The 27,277-nt window shown below is 38.3% G+C and overlaps 1 protein-coding gene across 15 annotated transcripts in view; it reads right to left on the reverse strand.

Annotated features, from left to right (window-relative positions):
* Positions 1–27,277, reverse strand: part of PARD3 (par-3 family cell polarity regulator) — a 459,681-nt gene that overhangs the window by 262,579 nt on the left and 169,825 nt on the right. For all 15 annotated transcript variants that reach the window (XM_027686797.1, XM_027686807.1, XM_027686795.1 and 12 more), the window contains one exon: positions 6,822–7,000. In XM_027686797.1, the coding sequence (XP_027542598.1) occupies positions 6,822–7,000 (179 nt within the window). The remainder of the gene's footprint in view (positions 1–6,821; positions 7,001–27,277) is intronic.

Below are 27,277 nucleotides of genomic sequence, written 5' to 3' on the forward strand. Positions count from 1 at the left end.
TTACAAAGTACACATTCACTTAGATGAATGGCAGAGAAACAGTCTTCAGTTATCCTATACCATGTATTTGAGAGCTTTTTGTTTTCAGTATAGCTTTCATTGTCTCTCAGAGAGGTGCTGTACACCACATTTACTGAAGTGAAAAGACAAACAACTTGTGCACATTCCACCACTCCTTCATTACCAGTAAGAGACTCACTCATCCAGACCCTCCTTGGCATTCCCAGCTCCTGATGCAGCACCGTGTCCCCTAATGTAAGAACCAGACATTGCTCACCCAGACACTGCTCACCCATCACAGAGAGAGAGACATGGGCTAGCACAGCACCGGGACTGAAAATACACACTATTCCTATGTGATGAAGAACAAAGACTGAGAATGATCAACAGACTTGCTCAGCCTCAGAGCAGAAGTGGAAAAAACCTCACCAGTTCTCAGATCTTACACTAATAATCTGTCTCTTTTGGGGGATAGAGAGGAAATTTGACAGATGGGCATCCACAAACAGAGGACTTGAAGCAAAAAGAGGTGAAACAACAAGGGAGATGGAGAAAATCACACCTTCACTTCGGATTTGTTGTTTTTACTGCTGTTTTTCCATGCTTAACACATCTGGTCACGACTGACTTTTGGATGCAAACAGCTGAATCCTGTCCATGTGCACAGTCCTCAGCAAACAGAGCAGCACACATCAAGTGATGCACATTGGTTGTTACCTCTGTGCACTAGGCAAGGATTTTGCACTTTGTGTCTCCCATTCCCAACTTCCTGGCGATGATAAGAAATATTGTGTTTGTTTTCACATTTTGAAAGGCAGGAATTTTGATTTCTTTCCTACAAATTTTATTTTTTATTGCATTAAAATATCACTAGCTACTCCACTAAAGAAATCAGATGACTCTTCAAGGTATTCAGTGAAAGCACTAGAGGCAATGGGCACGTAAAGAAATACAAGTTATTTTATCAAAACTTAAGAAAAAACTTTTTTACTCTAAGAGTGATTTAACACTGGAAGTTGCTCAAAGAGGTGATGCAGGCTCCATCCTTGGAGATGTCTGTATTCAAAACCTGACTGGACACAGACCCAAGTAACCTGATCTGGCTGCCCCTGTTTTGACCAGAAAAACTGGACTAGACAGTCTCCAGAGGTACCTTCCAACCTCAGCTGCTCTGTGATTCTGTGAAAGTCATGAATTTTACACACTACCCAGGACAAAAATAACACATACTATGTTTATTTCATATTGCACTCTCTTTGGGTATGATTCCTCTAAATTATTTCATCATCACATGACAAGCTGCCAGCAATGAGTTACTATCATAAAGAAAGATAACTGATGCATATAACTTTTGTTTTCTTGAATTTCCATTATTCTCTCTCCTATAACAACGTTTTCCACATTAAAACATTTCATCATCAGTGGATAACCCACTCTTCATTCTCCTTCCTCTCAGTCTCTGTGAAATCACATCCGGAATGACAAAAATCACAACTGTCTTACTGAAAAGAGAAAATCCCTGCTCAAATAAACCTGGATAAAGAAATATTCGTGGCTATTGAATTTTTCAGAACTCCTGTTTCAAACGTTGCATTTTTATTTTAAAAGCAGAAAGCTGTATTCGTCATGTGGGGGTTTAAAACCTATCGTGACAAAGATGTCAGGCTCTTTGCAGATATCCTGTACTTCTCCTTAGCAGATTCTGTCGAATTACAGCACCTTACCAACATTGTTCACCTGGTACACAGCACCTCCCTTCTTCAGGAGTATAAAGAGTACCAGGTGTACCAGAGGATAAAGTTCCCAAGAAGCATCAGCAACACTTATGTCTTTTGTTCCCAGGATGATGCCCAGTCTATTAGTCCACAGTCTTCCCTAGTCAATTTAATAGATTTACACTCTGCAATTCAGACTTCCTGACTATAAAATGACACTAGCACACACAGTTCAAATACAGGGCTCTTCAATCCTTTGAATTATACTTAAAATCTATTAAAATACCGTGTCTTTGGTGACAGTGACAAAGCAAACTTCACTAAGCTGTGTTTAAAAAGACTCAAAGCTAAACCAAACTAATTTTCACTTTAAATCTGATTTTGACACTGACATACCATTCTTGTTGAAGCTTTTCAAAAAACGAGTTCATGATTTTCCCTATCTAGACATATTTCATTAAGGAAATAATTTTTTTATTCTATTTACAAAGAGGATTAGAAAGCATTGCCTCTTTCACATAAATATAAAACCTTGCAATCCAACAATCTGAAAATTTGTACTACTCATTCTCAGCCCACGGGAACAGCAAAAATACCTGGAAGAGGAAATGTGGAAAACACAATGCTTTACAGGTAAGGTATTTTACAGTAGATGAGACTTAGATCACTCACATTAAGTTTCAAATTCTTTCTCTGCAGTTTACAGAGCCCAAAAAGATTAGGTTTCAAAGTAGGAAGAAAGCATATCCTAAAAACAATTATTATTCCTACAAGGCACCATGATTTCCCACCTAGAAATACACATATGGACAAACCCATTTAACAACAAATAAGCAAAAAATTTGGCTGCTGAATAAATGGCAAAGACAAAAAGCAAAGGAAAAAAGCAATTACAAAACGATGTGCCAAGTACACTCAGTTCTGTGTTTGCTGTTGCCGATCCACCCCACAGAGCATGTTGTGTGTCATTTGCTTTGCTCCAGGTGGGTGAACCCAAGAGCGAGAGGCACATGCACAAACATTTTTCTCTCTCTTGAGCTCTCCTTTTTAACATACATTTTCACTTCTTTCTGCAGTACCGATGTTGTTATCTCTGATGGAACAATATCAAAATCAGAAAAGTCACAGTGGGAAGGTTTTCCTAAGCTGAATAGCCATGGTGTATCCCTGCATTAAGCAAGGCAGGTTAACTAGATAAGCATTGCACCTTCCAGAGAAGCAGGATCAAAGCAGGTAACTAATTTGAAATTATAAACCGTTCCTCACCACAAATGGAGATGCAAATTTAAGAAACCACACTGAAAATATATGGGATAATTAATTCACAGTCGTTATAAGATGCAACATATCTGGTTGTTGCATTTACATTCTTCCAACACCATAACACAAACATCTAAGGGAAAAGAAACATGATTTTCATTAATGCAGCTCATATCTATTCAGGGTAACTAGTTAAGCCAATAGGGTTTGGTACTAAATTATTAAGAATGTGATTCAAATTAACAGTTATTCAGAAAACAACAATATCAAAAAAGATTTCACTGCAGTGGAAGAAAGCACACATGATATGCTTGAGCTGTGTACAATCTGTTCACCTGTACAGTTCAACACAATTCAAATAAAATCACAGCTTGCAAATCAGGTATTACTCCAGGCCTCTGAGAAGAGATTTCTATTAAGAGATTTCTTCTTGTTTCATTAGAATGGCTCAAGGAAGCAAGAGACAGGATTAAGTCACTTCATGAGTCACTAGGTAATACAGATACGTCTCACACATACACAAAAACTATCTGAAAGTGATTTTAATATTCAGTTTTTAAAAAAAAATCCCAAGAAGTGAATTTACCTACTAAAGCTGAAGATAATCATTAGCCAATTTTGTGGATACTTTCACAGATGAGGAGACCCAATCATTTGGTTGAAATCACTCATGGCAAGGATGAGGTCAGGAATTACTTAGCTGATTACAGTTACCAACACTGCAATAACTTCTAAATAATAAATAATTCTGCAAACAAATAAGTACTTTGGGACAGAAAACACCTGGTTTCCAGTTGCTCTTCCAGGTAAACAACACAGAAACTAGAAATTAAGCAAGATTCCAATTCTCTAAGGAAACACATAGTGTATTATGATATCCTGATAACAAATAAGATGCTTCCTTACAATGTGATTATCTAAGAAATGGATGAGAGTGCACATCCAGTTTAGGGCAAGGATTTCATATCAAAATATTCTACTTAGTGCAGCAGAAATGCATCTCAAGTTCAACACACAACCAAATCTTCGCAAGACCAACTCAGGCCCCTCCAAAGCAAACTGTGTCTCTGCTCATTCCCTTCTTTCCTTAGGGACAAAGCAGATCCTACTGCCTCCATCTATCCTAGTAACTACAGGCAACACTATAGTTTCTCCAGTAGGATCCTTCAAACAGCCCGTATTTTCTCTCTTCCCCTTTTCCCTTTCTGTTGCCCAGAACTATTGACATATGTCCTGGCTCCTCACAGACTTTGGTGCATGGCAGCACTCCCACCCCTTCATTTCATCTCAGCTTGGGTATCTGCCCATTTTCCTGCATTCCAAATTCTTCGTACCCAAAATGAAACAAACACCAACAAGAAGTCTTCTCTCGCTTGTCCCCGAGAAATAAATCCCTTCTGCTAGGTACATGCAGTTTCCCCTCTGCTAATTCCTCCAAAAATTGGACAGGGTTTCTACCTGTCAATTACTTCTCTTTAGAGGTGACGGGCTGAAAGTAATGTCACTTCTTAAGAGTCAGTAGGTGGATGAAGCTTTTGGCAACTCTCCCAGAAACCTGTTTCTTGTTTCTGTAAGATACTGCTGGGGCAAAGTTGCTAATCTACAACTGTGCTGCAAATCTCAGCCCAAGAACATATGTTCTTGTGCTGTCAAGAGAGAGAACTGCAGTGAAAACATTACATAGTGCCAACCGCCCACAAAAGATATATGGGTGCTCAAGCCCAATGCACTGAGCAGAAAATTAAGATTGTTCTCATTGCTTTTCTCAAAATGTCTGTCATCTATAATCAATGAAACAGTCTGGAACAAAGCACAGCCATCTCTTTGTTATACAAGTAGCTGAAGAAAACAACCTAGCATAAGAAAAGTACTGAGGACTTTCTATAGCTCAAATAACACAAATACATTTGTAAAAACTCAGTGTTAGTAATTTGGTAAGTGACTGGTGACAGGAACTTCAAAAATACACCTTTTAAAATAATAATAGAAATGAAATAGAAAGCAGAATTTTTAATATCCATTCTAAGAGAAATAGGATTGACTACAAAATCTTGACTCACATGAAGCAAACAAGACACTGAAAACAGAAAAAAACAGTCTAGCTCGAATGAACTCGGGATTAATTCATAACACACATTGCACAGCAATTACTATTTAATTCCGGATGTTTACTGCATCTTACCTACTAAAAATTGTGCAGTCATCTGCTCTATTCAAAGTATCAATATAAAGAGTATGCAAAAAAGGTAGAAGAAATTATCAGTATCTATTGTGCTAACTAATATAACTTAAATTTTTTCCAATCTTGATTTAATGTTCTCTTGTGCCTTGCTTCCCATCACTATATGAGATCACATGCATTCCTTTCCAGTTTGGTCACTGTACTCCAGTAGACATGAAATATTTTCACAAAAATCAAGAGTAAGTACATGCTGAACAACTAATGATGCAAGAAAACTAGTGTGAAAGATGAGCTGCTGTTCAGTTCTCTCCAGTTTCTGCTAACTTCAGACACTCAGAGAAATCTGATTATGCTATGTATGGCCCTTCGTATCTATGCTTGTGGAGTAATGAAATGTCATCTCATTATGATTTCAGAAAAATTAACTGAAAATGTTAATACTTAAAATGGATTAGATTATAATTTTTCTTCTCTGAATCAGAATAGTATAAAAGACATTTTTTCGAAACAACATACACTTCTGTGCCACACCAGTACAAGCGACAGAAGATATACCCTTACCTGCCTGAAATACCGCTCCAGCAGAACCCTAACAATACCATGTTAAACTGACACCTCTGCATGAAGGGGCACCTCAATGCCTAAGAGACTGTGCTTTTATAGATGTTTTTGAAATGACCAAAAGCCCACCAAAAACAGCTCAGTTCATTAGCAGCATATAAGAACTTCTTTATTTGGGTGTGGGAGTCCTGACTGTTGAGTCTTAATTTGCATTTATACTACACAGAAATAATAAAAAGGAAGGTAAAAAAATAAAAGCTAAAATAAGCTGCATATTTGCCAAGATGACTTTGTGCTGTGTAGTCAGAACGGCAACCATAAGTATAATATTCTTTTTAAATTACTCATTTCTATTAGAAAATATATTTTTTTTCCTTTTGAGTTTGTCTGCAAGTTATCATCACAAATATGGGCAATGGTGGGATCTGTACAAAAGGGCATATTTCTCCCAATTTATTTTTTTTAATAATGCACTGAGAAGAGAGCTTCCTGCTGACTTCTCTAGTGAGTAATGCAATTCATATAGAGACACTGAAATCATATTGAAAAAATGATGGAAAAAATACTCACTCTACATTTCACTGGTTTAGTTCTAAGAATGTTATCAAGGAGAGAAATCATTTGCAATTTGTGTTTTGTATTAATTGACTAGAGCCTCAGAAAGTAAAAACTAGCAAAGGTGTGCCAGAAAGACAAACTAGACCAGCTGTGGGCATTCAGATTATTTACTGACATTAGGACTTCTACCAAGATCAGTAAAAATCATTATAGACAAGGCCTACTAGGTTTTTAAAAAAATAAACGCACCACCCAAATGCATGACAGCATTTAGGCCCTGCTTTGCAGAGTAATGAGTAATATGAGCTTCAACTACAGCTAATAGCAAAAATCAAGCTTTTAGAGTCCCTGCTGTGTGGATCACCAAGAGTATCTGAAGGGCAGGACACACACGTGACTCAAACACTTCTCTGCTGATGATAGGATTTGGAGGACAAGGTCAGAAAACACAAGTTTAAACAAGGAGCAGGTGAGAGAAGTGGGAAACAATTCAAGATTCATGCATATTTTTCATTTATTTCATAAAGAAGGAGAAAGAAATATACCTTTCTTTCATGAGCACTGGGCACGCCAGGGGTGTTCTGCTTGAGGAAGCCTGCTGTTGTGGACCACCTTGTAGGGTTTTTCCGTGAAGGTTCTTCTGAAGAAAAATTTGTGTCACTTACAGAGGTTGAGAGGCCAATCAGTGCAGGGTCACTACTGCGTCGGACATGAAGAGGCATATCTGAAGAATAAAACAGACAGTAAATAAACACTGACTAGATTTAAAATGTTTTTGACAAAAGAAAAATATTTTTTCAAGCTCTGGATGGGTGGTTTTGACCAAATGTGGTTTCACAGACTAAGGAGTTATTGACCTCAGCATAGCTCCTCAAGGACAAGGTCTGTTTCCTCAAAACCACAGCCTTGCTGCTTGGCCACACAAGGAGAAAATGAAGGGAAAATCAAACTCTGAACCTAGCACAGCTTGGTGGCTTTCCGAGTGAGAACACAGCATCACACCTATCTGCTGGTTGTTGTGTAAAATAAAAAATACAACATAAGCTTAAACAACTAAGAGGCTAAAGTGACACACACGTATTTTAAAGAGCAAGTAGCCAAAGCCTAGTGACAAAGTAAGGGGTGGACTAGGACAATGTGACCCCCACACCACTGCCAAGGCTGCAGCCCGGGCAGTGCTGGCACAGCACGCCGTCAAGAAGCTGCCGGCCAGCAAAAGGCAGCCTCCTTGTCCTCTAAAATATACTCTCAATTTCTTTCTCAAAACTTATGGAAGAGACTGTTTTCTATTCTGCATTCTTCCTTTGCCTCTTCCTGACAGCTGAAACAAGATCAGTGCTGATTTACCCTGATTCCCTCAGCCTTCCAGCTGGCATGAGTGACAGAAGAAAAATATTTCATTAGTAATAAATGATGCAGCAGGCAGGTAGACTGATTGGAAAGAGATAAGGTTTTCTTAATATACGTAGAGGTCACATCCATTCTGGAAACTCTGATAGCACATTAAAGTTAGTTTTTCTTGAAATACAACTTAATTTTTTTCAATTTCATTTATTATCCTACAGCAGATATCCACACATCTATCCTCTCCTTGCCCAAACAGAAGTTTCATTGCCTGAATTTGTGACCTCTTAGTACTCTCCCACTCAGCATCAGAACAGAGGGGCTGTGATTTATCAGTTTTATTTCTCTTTATTGCTGCACTGGGAACCTTGAATGCAAAGTGGAAAAGAAAAAAGGTGAAAGCCATGGCACGTAAGCAGCAGAGTCACTGGGAAAGTCACACTAGGCAACAACTGAGAATAAAACCCAGGACTATGTTTTAATGCTAGGATGAAACAGTTCCCAAGGAAACTGCATATCTCACAATACCAGCAGGAAAACACAATGACCAGAGTTGTTTGTTAAATGAGTGGACAATCGACAATATCTTTATGGTAATGCCACGTATAATACCAGTAATCATCTTATTTTGCATGGCATTATAATGACTGAGAAATACAGTCAGTCGTGCCACACAATGAAAACGTGTGAGTTCTTTTTTAATCTGCTAGGACTCCTGTTGAGATATGCACAAGTGTACACAACCAAACACCAAAACACTCTATTTCATGTTCATTATGGTAAACAATAACAAAGAATTCATGTCCTTTTCCCCACAACTGTTGTACTATTTCTCTTTCCTCTCAATTTCTTCTTTTTATTTTCATAACAGCATTAATTTCCAGGAAATAAAATGCTTTCTCTTATGAATATGTATACACATATTTACACACATACATACTATATACACGTATATATACATGTAAAACAGAACTTTAACTACAAGAATATTTCATGAAAGATCACTAATTATGCAGGAAAGTACTAATGGTCTCAGTTAAGTCTACTTGGAATTTGATTGCTCAATATATACTCATAAACTCTTATAGAGGGTTTTTCTTTGATTGCCTTGTCTTCAACTACTTCAAATTTCATGAAGCAGGTGAAGGCAAAGCATCTCCTCTCCCCCTCTACAGCAAACACACTAACAGTGCACTATCAAATCACAAGAGATCTCTGAACAAAGGTGGCTCAGCTGCAGCCCCAGCCAGTGCCTCACCACACAGGATGAAATGACCCCTTCACAGCAGTGCCTGTGCTCCTGGTGCAGCCCTGAACACACACTCTCGTTTATTAGATCAGCCTGAGTCAGAAAGTGGCTCTGTAGTGTGCAGTGCCGCTTAAGAAAAATATCACTCTATATTTGTTCCAAGCAGCACCCCATGCATATCATCCTGTTTGCCTTAGCTACCCACCCCACAACAGAGAATTACAATTTTCAAACATGAGTTCACTTGCTCCTTATGCTTGTATATCTATATATAAGCACGGTGATAGCAAAATGTTCTTGTATTTTTACACTTCTTCTCTAAATTGCTTGACAAAACAAAAGTTCAGTTGGGTGAACTTCTGTAAGAAGAGAAGCCAAATTGCCAACAAAGAAAGAAAGGATGAAACTGGAACTCAAGCCAGCATTTCTGGAGAGGAACAAGCCCTTATCACTGCCTTGGCTTTCACTTTGTAGTGAAAACCTGACAGTTTGTCCAATGCTAAGTAGTACAGACTTTTCAAAATACAGGTAGTCAATTATGCAGCAGAATTCACAAATATTAATACGCTCCAGAGAACACATTAACATGAGAAGCTTCTTTACAATATCTACTCACATATGAGCCTCCTTTAATATGACCAGTTTCATTTTAGTAACATTAGCTATTGAGATATTTTCAGACATTTATTGAACACTTCTCCAAACCTTAAAAAAAAAAAGGTGGTCTGTCTATAAAAAATGCAACATGATTTATTATAATCTCTTCTTATGAAAATGGTTCCATACATAAGGAAAAGTAATTTGCATTACTAAGCAAATTTCACAATAAAGTAAATTATAAAAGACAATAATTTAGGTGTGTCGGATCAATGTATTTCCCAGTTAAACTAGAAATTTAAACATGGCAATTTTTTTTTATTAGTGGAATGGGACAAGCACATGGAGCCAGATCTAATGCATGCTGCTTGGCAATGGCCAATAATTGCTCCAGATTTAATCCAAGAATTAAATCCTGTTCACACTATATTAACCATAACCTGTAAATAAAATCTCCTACATTCTTCTCTTCAATTCTGTTCTGGGAGACCATTCTAATTTGATTTTGATACTCTCCATTAAAACAACAACATAAAATAATGTATTGGACAGATTATTTTTTTAAAAAACCAATATATTGTTGGTTACAATCCTCTCTTTTACTTGAATTTATAGATTTGAAGAGGATATACTTTGAAATATTAAAAGGAAAATCAAAGAAAAAGAAGTTAATAATTAAACCACAAGATGAAGTACGCATGGGACCGATGCAATGTCACTGATTCCAGGATGATGGCTGATACCGTTTGAAGTCTGTGGTTTCTTTGAAGAGTGGATAAAACAGCAATGAACTCTAATCACAAGACTTCAAATTCTCTGTGGCACTAATGCACTGTAAATATTGATTTGCTTCTGCAGCTAAGGTGCCTTTTAAATAAGCACTTGAAACGGTAAATCTAATAATGAATTACAGGAAGTTTTAAAAGTCTAAGAAATACGGAAAAATTAAATTAAAAATCATGAAAGTTACCACTAACTCAGTTCTTGAGTCACATTCAAGGACTTGAAGTATTCAACCACAAGTCAACTTCAGAAAGAATTATATGTGACAGAGAATCCCATTAAGTTATGTATGTAGCCAGAGTTCTGCTAGAAAACGGTTATTTGTAGGATATATCCAAGCTGTATAACAAAATGCTCACATTCATAATCATGAAATTCTGACTGGAAGTCTCATTTTATTAAAAGCAACAGCAGTTTCACTATAAATTATAAAAACAGCCAATACACGTTTTATAACCATCTTTAAATGTTAAGAATACGGAGTTGTACCTTCCTTTCCTGCCAGCAATTCCATTTTTATTTTAAAAGGGTCATCACCTTCTCTGATTTTCAAATACGCTCACGAGTAAAAGCATTTGAGGATCTGGCAAATTTCATCCATAAAGCTGAATATGTCGTCCTTTGTGCAGGCATTCAGCACAATAGATGGTGATCTCCCAGAACAGAGCTAATATATACCTTCTCATACCAATTTCCTCTTGGATATCAGCTTGGAGGGCATGACTAGAAAAATACATACTTATATTTATATAGCATAGCCAAGCTAATTTTACTCTGAAGATTTCTACTGATGTTTTAGCTCCTCAGTGTCATTGCAGCTTGCACAATTTGGCACACAGTGGATTTAAGGCACAGAAATGAAAAAAAGATCTCGCAGTCATTTTTGGCCACCTCACACAGACCAACAGGCCCACAACTGATTAGTAGACCAGGACAGGACTTTTTTTTCTCTCCACACCCTAGAGATGACTTTGGGAAAATGATGATGCTGTAAAACCAAAAATCCCTATGGGAAAGAGTAGCTTTTAACAGAAAAGCTGCTCAGGTTAGACAGAGTTCCTAAAAGTGAGCCCATAGATATGTATGTACATCTGGGTGCCCTGTATACACAAGACACACATAGATCCTACCTCAGCATCAAGAAACCAGTCTGGGGATGGGAGACAGAAACTGAAGAGCTCTACTGCCTCTACTGCCAATGCAGCTCATTGCTCCACTCAAAGCCTCATCTAGAGCCCAAGAGAAAGGATGAATCAGGGTCATCCTGGGGCTGAGGAAAGCAGGACTGCTTCTTTCAGCTTGAAGTGCTTGAAACTGTAAGTTAAGGTTTTGTCTATATTTAACTGAAATCTTTCTTAAAAAATATTTAGATTAGACTTGAGTTTCACACTCCAGCACAGCTCCCGGAGCTCTGGTTCCAATTTCAGTAGGTTCAGTTCAGCTCCTTGTTCCACTCAGTTGGACACACCAAGAGCCAAACATCCCTATGACCTTCAAAAGCTCAAATCCCCTAATCAGTTCAACTTTCATATTTGAAAACCTCTAGAGACAAACTGATGGTAATTTCCAAAGACCACTGAGGTTGTTGTAAACTGGACTATGGACAGAAGAAAAACAGTTGGAGACAAAAACCAGCTGACTGTAAACTTATCTACAAACTGCATTAAACCCCAGCAGCAGCTAACATAAACCAGCACTTCTCTAAAAGATTAGCAAAACAGTCCAAATCAAATGGAGGCATCTTGAATTAGAAAAGAAGAAAATATTAAAAACTTAAGCAGTTCCAAGAGGTGAAGAACTTCCCCTAGGACAACAGAACCATCTGTCCTGCAGAAGCAAATTTGGGCATGCTACAGGCAGCTGGGAGGGACATGAAACAGGAGCACTGCAAAGCTACTGCCAGTTACAGATCTTTTCAGAAACATACTCTTGGATGTGATAGCAAAGAAAGGGGATAAACATGTGTATATATATTTTTTATAGATATATATATAAAATACATGTAAATATACACACACACAAACACACACACCAACAATTCTCTCTCCACGGCCCAGAGCAGTATATTTCTCTCTCCTAGAATCCACTCAACTTTTAAGTAATTATTATTTAATAAAATAATTTGCGGCATTTCAGAATGTCAAAATCTTCAGAATTTGTGTATGTATTTGTATTATTTCCCCCAAGTTTATCCTCCTGTTATTAGTTGCCCCCCCTTTTCTTACAAAACTATCTTTTCCTTTCATATGTCACAGACAACATCTCAATTCTCCCCTAAAAGGTGTTACACAGCACATAATTTCACCTTTGCCTCTCTTAATTCTCTATTGCTGTTCATTTTTGTAAATATTATTCTAGTCTTAACTTGTTCAGAAGGCACCCAGAATAGGGTATTTCTCTTATGAAATACCTTCAGTGCTGTTTGAATCCTCCCTGTCCGTTTTTGAACCTTGACACTAATACATAACCAACAATAATCACACTAGGGTATTTTATTGTCATGGTATCAACCCACAACATCCACAAAAATCCTAAAACTTTTTCTATAGTCTCACGTCAGCATCTTTGTCTCGGTAATAAAAGTATTTGTTCAGTTTAGATCACTGTTCTTATACATTAGATTCTATTTATTCAGGCTGAATCAAAGTGCATTCAGTGTGTACAACATCTCTACTGGGTTATATATCTTTTCCTCATTAGTGTTATTCTATTTTCTCAGTCTATCAACACCTGAAAACATAATTAACAAACTATTTACAGTACTGCTTCTCCTAGATTTAAAGATGTTAAATAAAACCAAAGCTGACAGGAATCCTCATGACACCCTACAGGACAACAATCTCTAGACCAAGATTGCCTTCAATTTTTAAGATTTCTATGCTGATTTTTAAACCATATTGAAGTGTCTGTGGTCACATTAACTTGGAATTTTCAAGACACTTAAATTTCTATCAAATGCTTCAACATTTGCAAATATTACATGAATTATACAGCATTCACCTGCAAATGCCAGGTATCTCATGTTCATGGCTCTCCCTTTCAGAATTACAAGAAAGCTTAAGATGACATAGTTTAGATAATAAGCATTTCTCTACCTCAAAATACGTTTATGCTTAAAAACATCAACTCCTAAAATTGATTTCTCTATGTTCAGAACTCTTGGTTAAATAACTAGATTGCCATTGCTCTCAGAGAGAAAATAAATCATTGTTAGCTTCACACAATTCCAGATATTTATAACTACTTCACATAAAAACCCAACTGTTTTCAGTTATTCTTCTAGCTATTCATCGCCAAACAACTTATGCACTTCCTCACAGACATATTTTCCATATTATCAAATATTGTTCTCTGCTTTCTTATTTCTTTAGCTTTAAAATGGCACATTTCTAAGAATTTGCACATTAAATCATGACAAGTCACAATTAGCCTGTTTTCCTCCTACCACTGCCCCATGCCACTGGGGCTCTGGCAGGCAGCCACACCAGGAGAGGGGCAGAGGCTGTACCACAGCACTAAAAATGCACAACGTGATCTAGCAGATGGCAGATGAATGCAGCAGGTTGTGTCCTTAACCATCACATAAACGTAGAGAAAATACACCTGGCTGTGTAAAACACACAAACAAAAGCCCACTGCATGCTAGCACACCTTTAAGAAACACAGGACATTGTATTAGCACGTGTATGATCAAAAGTGACTCACAGAACAGCAAGATCATCACTGGAAGAATAGACAACAGAGAAAAGAATTCAAGCAAGCCACCAAAAAGAGTCTTGTTGTAAAGCAAAATAATGAGAAGTCCTTACCTTATTAGTATAATTTTCAGTTTCTTTTAATAGAACCAAAGTTTTTCATTTTTCCAACCATGACTGCTCAATGACTTGAAATTCAGAAATAAGAAAACAACCTGCCACAGTTATATTTTAATAATGAGGTAATGTTAAATCCTTATCTTGAAAGGCCTTTAAAGTAACAATCTTCCCTCCCTTTCTCTAATATTCTTTCTTCTTACTTTTGAATACTAAGATCCAGGTAGAAAATTATGATTTCACCTTGAAACTCAATTTACTTAGACACTGACTTTTAAAGTTAATTAGAGAAAGAGCTTTAAAACTGAAATTAAAATTTAATTACCTACACCCTCTCCGTCTCTTTTCTCTGGGCTTTTTTCTAAAATGCAAATATCTTTGCATGCCAAAAGAAAAGACAAAAATGTCAGATTTTACAGATGTTCTACTCATCTCTGTCAAAAAAACTGTGTTTCAGAATGTTTTAATGAGCCACAGTCTCAGGTTTTTGGGTACAATTTTCAAGGATTTCCTTAAAACATGCTGGATTACCTCTTTACCTATGTTCACGCTACTGCTACTGCTACAAAGATAAGAAAAATGCACTTCTAGTCCCCCAGATGTTAAGAATCTTTGCAAAAATTTGTGTCTTACTTCTTCAAACAGTTGTGCGACAGTAGAAACATCATCAACTTTGCTGAAGTTTTTCTGCTTTCATCAAAGATCATGCCTTGCTAATAAGACTATGATTGATATTTAGTTATATTAAAATGAAGACACTGTATTTCACATCTTCATTTGTTTTGTAGTACAGGCAAGGGTTTACAGAGACAGGAGCAAATTCCTCGCTGCTTTGAGTTCATAAAGCTTTACCACTCTGAGACACAGGAAGGAAGTTGGCAGATATTTTTCTTACCACGACTTTGAAAAATCCCCTAAAACTTAATGGTAAAATAGTGTCTGTTAGTAAACATATTGCAGTGCTGTGAAAACTGTGCATTTTTTATGGTCTAAATGCCTTGGGTAGGCTCAGAAAGGCTTACTTAGAGGAAGGTGTTTAAAACTTTTTCCTGGACAGAAGGGACGAAAAATAGATGCAACAATAAGATTTAGATTGTAACTTGAAGAGCTCTGCTGGGAAGAACCAGGAGTGATATAACATGTATAATACACGTTACAGGTCTTTCATCAGTGAGTTTCAGTCAGAAAAAAACCTGCTGGGGTTGCCAACATCGTGACGCCTTTCTGGTCCCCAGGCCATGACTGTACTTTTATGTGAGAAGGAAAAAGGGTGGGGAGAAGTGCCATTACCCTGTAGTACCAGATATTAGGGGTTCAGAACTATTTGTCAGTCTATATCCACTTCTGACTTATCAAAGAACAAACTTTCTTTCAATATTTGTTGCCAACACAGCCTGGTACATCACTAATTGCTTAATTGCAATTCAGCAGGAATATGTGTAATTAGTAAGAGATTTGTTGTTACGCAAGTCCTTACAAAGCTGCTGCTGGAATCTCTCTCCTTCCCTACTCTCCATCAAAACCTAATGCCTCATCCACTGGCTCATGAATTACAGCACAAATTGACTTGTCAGAAAAGTGAAGGCCTGCACTGCCCAGAGGGCTGCAGAGCCTCCAGGCTCCCCATCAGCATCACCTTTGTGGCGAATACCCAGTGAAGGAAACACTACTACCAGCCACTCCCTGGGCAAACAGCGAGGAAATGAAAATCTGCAGCAATCCTACTGGGGTTTAGAATGGGAAAAAAGCACCCAAACTTCTGGATTTGTAAGACATCATGATAGAACCATCACTAAATAGCCCTTTGTATACACAGGGTATGGAAAAAAATGGGTGGCAGCAGGGATCCCTCTGGTGTCTTATTTACGTGAACAACAAACAAGTTATGTATGATGGTAGTTTACCTCCTTCATGTTTGAAACAGTGAGGGAAGAGGTATTTCTTTGCCAGCCATCAGATGAACACTCCATCTTTGAAGGTGTTTGGCTGTTAATCTGTTATGTCTCCATGTTTCTGTGGAGAAGCTCCCTGCCATTGAGTAGGCACTGGCCAACCTCCTTTCAGGCTGGGGTGAGCGTGGCTGGCTCCTGCCTTGCTCTACTGCAGAGAAATTCAGGAATCATCAAAACCTTTACTAAGATATAAAAAAAATCGCTTATATCCGGTTCACAGGCCACTGTCAAGCTAGAGAAGGCAATAAATTTTGGAATATCAGTGCCTGGAGGTGGATCTGAACCTGCGTTACCCAAAATCCAGATAGCTGTATTATAGAAATTATTTAGACAGATTTTTAACTGAAGTATAGTAATTATGACAACCAAGAAAACTTGATCACAATCATTTAAATGGTTGGGGGTTTTTTGGTCAGAAATTATATGTGCATACGTTCTCATAGTTACATGCACAAAACATAAAGAAAATAGAACATGTGGAAAGGAGTAGCCTCTATGCACGCTACCAAATCTCCAACACAGTAAAAAAAATTACAACTAACATCTATAATAAGATAGAGAGAACACAGTCCTGAACAACTATTAAAAATTACTAAGAGCTTCTGCAATTTTAATGGCACTTGCTCTTGTTTCCATGACAGAAACATTTACTAGGATTATTAGAAGCATATTGGTACATTCATGAAACATGCTCTCATTTAGCGTTATCAAATCTCTGTAAGTTAAAGTTCCACTGAACTGCTATCTGCTCCTGATGACCAAGAAGAGAGAAATCTCAAGCAAAACTAGGAAAAGGCCATGTCATGCCACCCCATGTGCTCAGATAGACAATATTTAGCAGAAGGCTCTTCTGCACGCAGGGACTAACACAGCTCAAAGGCAAAGCATAGAGCATACAGATCTCAAGAATATTATTTTCTGTCATTCAGCTGCTAGTATCAAGCTGAATTCCCAAAGACAAACCAAGCATTTGCGTGTTTAAATGATGAGATGAAATGCCACCAACCCTCCTCATCCACAGGGGATGCACGGCAGCAGAGCTGCCATGCCCAGGACATGGGAGGGCAGATAGTGCAGCTCTCTGCTGTGCCTGACCTTTCACTGGGGGTAGGTTGGAGAATGGTCTGGGAAGCTGCAAAGTTTGGGGACTACACAAACCTAATGATGACCAAACAAGCTCTTTCCAATTACATGAGTGGGGAATAAGAAGCTCCAGCTTCTGCACAACATGCTGAAAACTTCTCATTAACTTCTAAGGTTAAAGAACACTTTCTGCAGAAAACTCTGGTGTTCCCAGTAGACAAATAGTGAGTAAGACGGTTTAAACTATACTGGAAGTTGTTGCTTAAATTGTTCAGATAATGCCCATAATGGGACAATAAAACAGAACACCTGCCTTTCTCCAAGGGGTGACAAACCAGCAGACATCCTTAATTCTTCTTTTCTAGAAATAGATATCCCTTTATTTTTTAAAACCATGCCTAGTGAGCGCTAGTAGAACAGCTGCTGCCTGAAGCATGTGCAAAGTTGAGCATTCCCATCTATCTTTATAAAGTCCACTACAACAACAGGGAGCCTAAATTGTTTTCTTCAGGAAAAGAAAATTCTCTACACCTTGGAAAAACTTTGGTAACATCGTTCTTTCTTCTTTTTTTTTTCTTTTTTTTTTTATTTTTATTTGGCGCCTCCCCCACACCCTTTATTTTTTTCCCCCTCTTCTCTTTCCTCTCTGGAAACATGCAGTTATGCTGCATGCTTAATTACATGCCTCTCACTCCATTTTTTTATTTCACATTGCCAAGGCTGAAGAGAGTAAAAAATTATTCCTAAAAGTTGAAAATCAAGAATAAGCAAATAGAAAGAACTTCAGCTGAGGTTCAAAAGGAAATCTCACTACACGAAAGACAGTTTTTGGATCAATGACTTTTCATGCTTGCAGTTGCCAAATTTCATTAGAATTTGTGATTGGTTCTAGCCCAGAGATGAAGATCATCTTTCTTAGTGGAGAAACAGCTTTAGCCAGAACTAACAGAAGATATTTACTGAAATACTATGATATATACTTCTGCCAGAATTTGTCAGGTTCCCAGCAGCTAACTCTTCCAAGCTGTCTCCACACCACAAGGCTCCCTCCTTGTCTCCTCCTAGAATGTGCTACAATAATTTCAAGTATCTGCATGCAGAGAGAGAACATGAGGTGGACAAATTTTATTTTACAATTTCTATTAATATTTTTAATTATTATGATTATTATTCATTTTATGCTATTAAGGAATTCTCATTCTGCTTCATTCTTCACAGAAGATTAATAACGTATTTATTGTTCTGCAGCCCAAAATGTATTGATACACTGAAATTAGTAAAAGAGGGGTCTGCCAGCATATATTACTTGGTCCTCTTCCATTACCATGAATAATTGGAGACGGTAGCTTGAACATGAGGAATCTCAACAGATTCAAACAGATCAATAGCCCAGGACAGGTTATCCTGGAAATGCCCTGCAAGTAGTCAGTTGGACAAGAGTACTTGACAAAACCTGTCATACTCTCTGCATTTTCCACTAAGCAGAAGAAAAATGCTGTTACAACTGATCCGGCAACTGAATTCCTCCTTCTGCACCTGAACCAGTCAAGTGCCTTGTGCTACTTCTACAAACACCTTGCTGTCCTCCAAGGCCTCCCTGCAGAAAGATAACAAGTTAACAAAATCTCTACTGAGGATGGACATAAGAGAAATACAGAAAACAAAGGAACCACAGTTGCATTAATCCACATGAGGCCATGGCCAGTGTTGCCTTGCATGTGGGCTGATGGACAGAGTACTCACTTCCCTGAATGCCACATATCCAGACACAGCCCCTGCAGGCCAAGGCTAACAACCTCAGTCCATGAAAAATATATCCAGGAGTAAAGAAAGAACATGGAAGGGTCACTCTCCATTCAACTACCAACATGGAGGTGGCAAAGGAGGAGCTGCCTTTCTGGATAAGTGCCCAAGCTGTACTGGGAAGCCACAGTCAGGATGTAAAGGACAGCTGTAAGAGCATTATGGTGTCCAGTCCTCAGCATTCATGGGCTTTCCCTACACACCTTGTAGTTGTGTATCCTTAAGATGCTCCTGCTATAACCAAAACTAAAATTCATTGTAATAATATTTTTTAGCTAAAGTTAGTCCCCTACAAAGGCTCTGTGAAATGCAATTCAGATATTTTCCACTCCTCAAAAGAAAGTTATCTTGTAGAACAACTAAAAGAAAGCCACAGGAGAAGAGAGCCATCTCCTGTACTGATGAAGCTATTTCTTTAGCCCACCTGAGAGAAATGGATTTAAGGGAACAAATCTTGCTATCATCATTTTATATTCTATTACAATTTAGAACGCCTACTAGTAATAAGACGTCTCCAGTATATTAATTTTTCAATCCATGCTTCCTTCTGAGGTTTGTACACAGCACCTGGCCATTCACAGAATAAACACAGAACAAACAACTGCGAGTAGAACATCCATAGGCTCTCACAGATCATCGACTTCTCTGCAGTGTGCACCTCACAGTCAATGTGCTTCCAGCAGGAACCACCTCTGTTTTTTGAAGTACTTAGTTAAAAATCTAAAAATTATCTCTAAGCAATTGTTCTCTTATATTTTGCCAAACTACACCATTTTTACATTAAATACGGAGTTCCGACTAAATAATTTACTGTTTCATAAAAGTGGCTATTTTGAATTTCAAGTAAAATAAGAAAGCAGAAAAATTGGTTATTATTGTTTAGCTATCTATGTTTATAAAATACCCTGAAGGCAGGATATTTTAGTAACTATATGAGAGCTAGTGTATTTAATATTTCATACAGGATGTCAAAAATCTACTGCATTAAATAACATCTAATATACTTACTCATCACTACAAATACAAAGGATATCTAACACAGAAAGCCCTCATGTAGATGTTTTTTAAAGTCACTCCAGAACAAAATTAAATTTATATTTGTACAGACACACATTAGTTTTAGTTGGGATTTTGTCTGTACAGAAACTGAAACATTATCTTCTGTGTCATTCACATAAACACTAAAAATACTTTTAAATGTTTCTGAAACTAAATAGCTTTCTCAGAACAAGTTCATTACTTTGTGTTCTTCTCTGGAATTTGTAGAACTATTTTAAAAGTTATTAATTCATTACATAGTTCACTTTATTTGTCTCAGATTATATTTTTATTTATGTATTTTTCAAGCATTTGAAAAGACTTCCAAAGGATGTTTAACACTCATAGACTCAAGTTCAAACTTAGGAGGAGAAAAAACCCACTGGTCAAGCAACACATACAAAATGCAAATCTCCTCAAAAATTTTAAAAAGGAAGCCAAGATTTCGCATATGTGGGAAATCAAGTCTGAATCTAACAATGGAGGGTGTTCCCTCCTCTCCACAACAGCACATTTCCAATAGCGGGGCTCTTCTTTATCATGCAAATACCAGCAAGAGAAAAGGACAGTCATGGAGGAACAACTCTTGGATGCAGGTACAACAAAACATGTTGCCACTGGTCAGGGCAGCAGGTTGGGCTGCTCCTTGTTCCATGCCCAGCATCAAGCACCCCTCACTCACCTCCCCCAGTTTTTATTAGCTCTTGGAATACAACCATCATCCTACCTTTTGTGTGATTACTATGGCAATTCTAATGTAGGGCAGATTAAAATAAGCCAAACAGGTATATTTGCTTTTTCTGACATGACCAAAACCATTTGTGCAAAGCAAGGTTGCTCTCATGTTCCTAAGAAGCCGTTTGGTTATTTCAATTATGAATATTGGACTAAAACCACCTATCAAGTGTAACAGTTTTTAGCTGTTTCCACATAGCTGAAGAGAAAAGCAGTTAAACATCTCTGAGAGATTTGTTGCTCCTCTTCAGCAGCAGCATCTCAGCAGGGCTGGAAAGCAGCTACACTGAGAGGAATGAGAACCAAAACTACCTAAGCCCACATTCATTCATATGTCCACACTTTATTCCTGGCTGGCACAGGGACAGTGTTGGAATGTTGGCCCCTCAGCCTGCTAACTCCAGGAGAAAGGGAGAGACAGAGATCATGAGACGATGCTCAGCACATCCATAACCTACATGCAGGTACATAACACATCCCACTGGGTCACTGAATCCCGCTGTCACACACACCCTTATCAAACAGTCCCTCCCAGCAACCCTTTCTAATCACAGATGGTTTGCAGCTCTTGTCCCTGTGCACACTTTGTGCTTTAGGAAGTCCTGTGACACAGCCAGAGAGGACAGAGAGCCACCTTTTCAGTAAATGGCACTTCACAATCCCCTTCCTTGAGGGGTTTTAACAATTTTGTTTCCCTTTTCACATTACAGCAGAGGAAAAGGAAAGACCTGGACATCAAGTGCTTTTAATTACATTCTTGTGGGACTCACCTAGAGATGACTGAAGAAGTATAAGCTTAATCCACAAAAATATAATATTAAGTTCTTTAATAAAATACACTTTTGCAGATTTGCAAGAAAAAAACCAACCTCCCTGGTCCCAGGCTGTTCTTTGCATGAACAAAACAAACACAAAAATTCTTGGATCAAAATTCACTCAGCAGCATGAGGCTGAAAAAATTTTCCTGCTGATTTACTACACGGCAGTTTGCCTTTCCAAAGAGCGATCTAACATCAGCGTGAGGACAGTGAGAGGGAAAATTGCTGCCTAAGTGGCAGGTTTGTTATTGTTTGACATTTCTAAAGAGTTCACTAGAAACTTCTAAAAGGAGCATCTTTAATTCCCTGAAATTAATGATAATCGGCCAAGTGAATGGAGAACAATTATGAGGAAAATTGAATGCTTCCAAATGCCAATTTGCTGTATATCCTGAATTAATATTGCATAAGCATTTCTAGTCTCTTTGCTGTAAAAGCAAAGGAATAAAAACCTAGGCCCACAGGCAGTCTTGCATGCCTCTCCTCACAGAATTCTGTATCATCATTTTTGCATTTTATAATCATACTTAGCATTTATGTGGTGACTTACATATTTAACCTATTTTTCCTTCCAAAAAAAAAAACCTGTAAGGTAAACTATCTTCTGCATTGAATGTTCAACAATAAGCAGTCACACCACAACAGCATGAAGCCTCTAATACAGCCAGCGATATAAGCTGGTTTTTTCTTCTAATTAAGTCAGAGCACACTTGAAGCCATTGTTGTAAAATACAGTCTTGGGAATTTTTTGTGATACAGCTACACCAGCAGTCAGTCAGGAAGTACAGTAAAGAGAATAAATACTCTGGGAAGAAAAGGGCTCAAAATGTCCTTTTTTTAGCTGAGCCCAAACAGATCAGTTTCTGTTAAAGGGCCCAGAAAGCATAAAAAGTTAATGCAGAATTTTTATCAGCCTCGCTTTCCTGTGTAGCAGCTGAGTTGCCAGCCAGTCCCCACAGGAGAACACAACCAGCCCAAGCCATGGTGACTGAACCAGATGCTGTCCATCCTCATAAGTCTGCACTTGCTCTGCACTAAGGAGGAGCTGAATCAAAAAACAAATGCAAAAAACCTTTAAAGTGAATTTTCTCATTTTTATCCTAAAAGAAACCAAATCACACACAAAACAACAACAACAAAAAAAATCAAATAAACACACTCCACCTACAAACAAAATGGGGTATGGATGAATGAGAACTCTCCAGTTGCTGCCGGAGAGTTTGCAGGAGTAAAGGGTGTTACAGTAATATAGCCAGAGAGAGGGGCTGTGGCAGACAGGATGGGAAGACTACAGAACCAGCTGGAATTGACACTGTAAACAAGAAGAGAGGGTGCAGCTGGAAAAACTGCAGCGAAAAAGAGAAAACATTAAGAAAAAAATACAGAAGAATCTTAAATGAGAAAAGCACAGGTCCAAGTATGCAAGGAATCATTCACTACACACACTGCAGCACTACTGCGAGACTCCAAACAAGACTCATAACTCAAATCCTGAAGACACCCTGTGATCATCCTGTCAAACACCTATATAAGCCCAGGTACACCATGCAATAATGTCTGCATTTAGTCTTTTAACTTCTGTTGGAAATACAGAAAAATATTGACTTTAATTTCAAGACTTCAGGAGACAGAGAATCCATCAAAGCCCCAGGACTGTCATTTTTAAAGCTCTGCAATTCAGTGAATGTCTTCTGTGTCTGAGACATCCACAGTTTGTGTTTCAGGAAAGGTAATTCAAAATGTCATCATGCACTTATACAAATCTAAGATTACACACTACCATTTTTCATTTTGTGATTAACACTTGAGAAATAACAAAAGTGTAATCATATGGGATTATCCTTCTTTTTCATGTCTTTAACTTTATTTTTGTTTTTTCTTCAGTTTCAGGCATGGACCAGGTCTCAGGTTCTACCAAGAATTTTGCAAAGAGAAAGAAAGGGTGAGAGGGAGGGCAGCAGAAATCTACTCACTTTCTCTCCCAAAGTCATACATCATTTACATGGGTCCTGGGGTAATTGTTTATACAGCAAAGTAACATCAAGGAAACAGTTATGTATTTTTATTTGTCCCCGAGGAGGTAGCATTCCCTGCCACTAGCTCCTTCCTCCCCCCCTCCACCCCAACCCCCCACCGCTTTTCTGATCCATGCTTCTTTGTTCTTTAATTTTTCATGCCTTCTCTTTTCCATTCTCCTTCTGTTTCTGATCACAGGCTGAACCGAAGTGGTTGTCTCCTTTCTAAAATTTCCATGAGGCATCAAGTTAACCCAGATGCACCGGGTTCTCAATCTGGAAGTCAGCAAATGGAAACAGAAGGAAGGAGCATCAAGTCACCAGCTAACCTTCTCTCGAGTTAAAGCCTCATCCTCATCACACGTGCTATGTTCTGCAGCTTGATAACTACAGACAGAAAGCACAGAGCACACGAAGAGCCTCCATCAGCAGCCCTATTTTGACATTTCCTCACTTTTCATTGTTCAAAAATGACCCTTTAGGTGTCTTAAAAGCAAATGACAGAAAAAATTGTGGGGAAAAAAATCAAGGAAGGAAACACAGAGCAAACTATTTATATTGCAGTGCAAGTAATAAAATAGTTATGACTGAAATGAAACAAATGTATTTAATTTGGCTGGTCAAGAGGAAAATAAAACTGAATTAAGCACATGTGTCTCTGAATGAAAATTACCATCCATCTCACTACAACTATGACTTTAAGATCTTCTTCCAAGATAAGATCAAGGAAACACTGAATTTCTTTACATGTTACATATATTACATATACAAACATTTAAAAAAAAAAAAGGAAAGGAAATGTGAAAAAAAGCCCCACAAGTACAGCTTTCAATACAAAAGCCATCCCTTTTGATACAGCATAAGATGAATTATTGGATTTAATTGTTTACTAAATTTACTAAATGTTGTAAAAACCTGTGGTCAGTGAAATGCTTTCTTCCCACAGAGGTCTAAAACTCTGATCCTTTCTGAGGAAATTCTAACTATGTACCAATCTTATCTGCTTTAATACAGAAAACACTGAAAATCTCCTGTCCTAGAACTCAAGACATCTGCCAGATCTGAGTGGCATAAAGTAGAGAAAAATACAACACTGATTCACAAGGACTCAGTGCCTGTTAAACACAACTGGATTTGCAGAAAAACCTTGAAAGCATATGTACTCAGAAAATATTTAAAACATCTGGCAAAACCTCGATGAAGGGAGGATGAAATACAAGCCCATAACACAAGAACAAATTAAAATACTTCATTAAAAATATTTTTCACTCTTAGTAAAACATTCCAACTTTGAAAAAGAAAAATGGAAACGAATGGAGCAAAATCCTAGCCCTGGGAGAATTCAGAAACTGAAGCCAGTACACAGCACATACAGCACAGCACAAATTGCTCTGTACGAGTGAAGTTGATGTACCGCCTTGAGGGTTTGAGGAGTAATTTAATATTCAATTCATCCCATAATAGGAATCCCATGCAAAGAATTCACATCCACAAAATCATTCTGGTAAAATGCAGAATGAAGACTCCCAGAAGCTTGCTTGTACACCAGAAGTCACACCAGGTAAACAGCACATAAATAGCAGTATTACAATACTATCCTGAGCTCACAGCCACTGAGACTATAAGAATTCTAATACAACAGGGAAATTACATGCACAAGCACTGTGCTCCTCCAGGAGCTCACAGCACCGCGCATGGGCATGTGCTGGAGCAGGAAGGTTGCAGGGTCTGAGCCCAGCAAAGCTCCCACTGCCCTGAGCACCATTCCCCTGCCTGGGGTCTGGGGCACACTCCAAGCACGGATGACCTACTCCCCTCAGCAAACCCACAGCCTGCAGCTCCTGGGAGGGCAGCTGCTCACTCCCAGCCCCACCGAGGACATGGCTCAAGCAGGCACTGTTCTGGTACTCCCATATTCCATGGGCTCTCTGGGTTTGCTGCCACCACAACATACTACTGCAGAGAGGAGCTGCCAAGACACAACACACGCAGTTTAGGATGAACTCTTCAGCTAACACAAGGAATAGGCAGACCAAGCTGCAATAAACATACGTATGAGTATCTGCAGCTGCAGTTTCACTGAAGATTTTTCACCCTTCACTTTTTGGACAATAGGTTTTCAAACAGTTCAGTTTTGTCCTCCTTCCCTCCATTACTGCTTAAACATGGCTTCTTCTCCTCCTCCTCAGGCTCCTGGAGCCAGCACCCTGGCAGTGACCATCTTCCCAAGCCTTCAGCCACACGTCCTGCACCCCTGGTCACTGTTGCAGCACAAACTAGAAATAATATCTCAGTACCAGCACTAACTGCAAACAAATTTTCCCCTACCCTTTATGGGCGGATGAAGTGAAAATACATACTATACTGTAATGTTATGTTTTAAGCAACACAACAAAGAGCTATGGGAAAGCAGCATTATGGGAAGACTTTGCCCATTTGCGTTTTATTACTTTAAAGATGAACTTAGAGGTAGAGGTAAATCATCTACATGTACAATACTCACAGAAATATTGCTTGCTATGTCAACCTAGAGCAGTAACGTTATTCACTCACTTAATGGATATTTCTCACGGATAAATGTCACGCATTTCATTTGACAAAGCAGTTCCATATTTTTTTCACTGCAGCACTCGTAGTGAGCCCTTCATTTTTATTTATTTTTCCATGAGTCAAGAGCCAAACTAAAATTTTAAATAAAACGTGAAGAGACTTTACTATGTAAGACCCTGCAGATGGAAATCATTGTAAAAGTCAGGCAGTGCTTGACCTAAAATCTCTCTATCATCTAATAAAGGTCTTAAACATCAGAGCTTAAAATGTGTTGGAATAGAAGAAGCTAATGTCATTTTTATATTTGGTGGAGAAAACTTTCATATGCAGAAAACCTCCAAAAAGCTCAAAAGAGGAGAGATCAAGTCAGGACTCACCAAAAACACTGAAAGGCTAATTTGTATATTATATAGCACTGGTTAACAATGCACATGTGTCCATTCTCTAACTTGTCAGAAACTAGTGAACATAATTTTATTCTTTCATAGTCTAGTAGAAATGAACTGCTAGCATTCCTTCAAATGTTACTTCATTTGAAAAAGTCTCAGCAGTTGTTGGTCACCATTATTCTGTCTATAAATTTGCAAAAACATTTACCTTAATAGCCTATATTTGAGGGATGCTCCTTTCCCCAGAGGCTGGACCATGTATACAAAGAACTTTCCTCTCCCAAGCCCACAGGGAGCTGGGATACCCTGAACAGCAGAAAAGACTGTAATAACATCAAGACACTGCACAGACTGTGAGGGAATGGGGTACAGAGACACTCAACTGCATAGAGCCACGAAGACAACTCAGCTCCTTCAGTACTCATTAACTCCACGTTGTGCTTGTTCCCCCACATTTAGTCTGGCTTTTCACTGCCACATGGCACCTGTTATGCTTTGAGGTCGGACAATATGTGGCAAGAAAAGGCACAGCCACTCCTTTGCAGAGGTTTACCAGTTTGGGGGCAGTACAGAGACTAGATACCAGTGTATATATACAGAGACTAGATACCAGTGTCAGACTCATGGCAGATGACACTGCTGGTTTATCTATAAAATGCCATGGAAGTGTCTCAAACCTAATTTTACTCTGAAAAAACGCCAACACAGGACTATCTGCATTCATGACATACTGTCCACGACCCAAATATACTTTCCCAAACATAATTATGGCTGTGCAGGAACTTCCTGGGGCCATGTAAAATTGCTCCGTGAGTCAAATTGAGAAATTGTTT

Source organism: Neopelma chrysocephalum, unplaced genomic scaffold (assembly GCF_003984885.1).
Source record: "Neopelma chrysocephalum unplaced genomic scaffold, ASM398488v2 Primary Assembly neopelma1_72, whole genome shotgun sequence".
Lineage (NCBI taxonomy): Eukaryota > Metazoa > Chordata > Aves > Passeriformes > Pipridae > Neopelma > Neopelma chrysocephalum.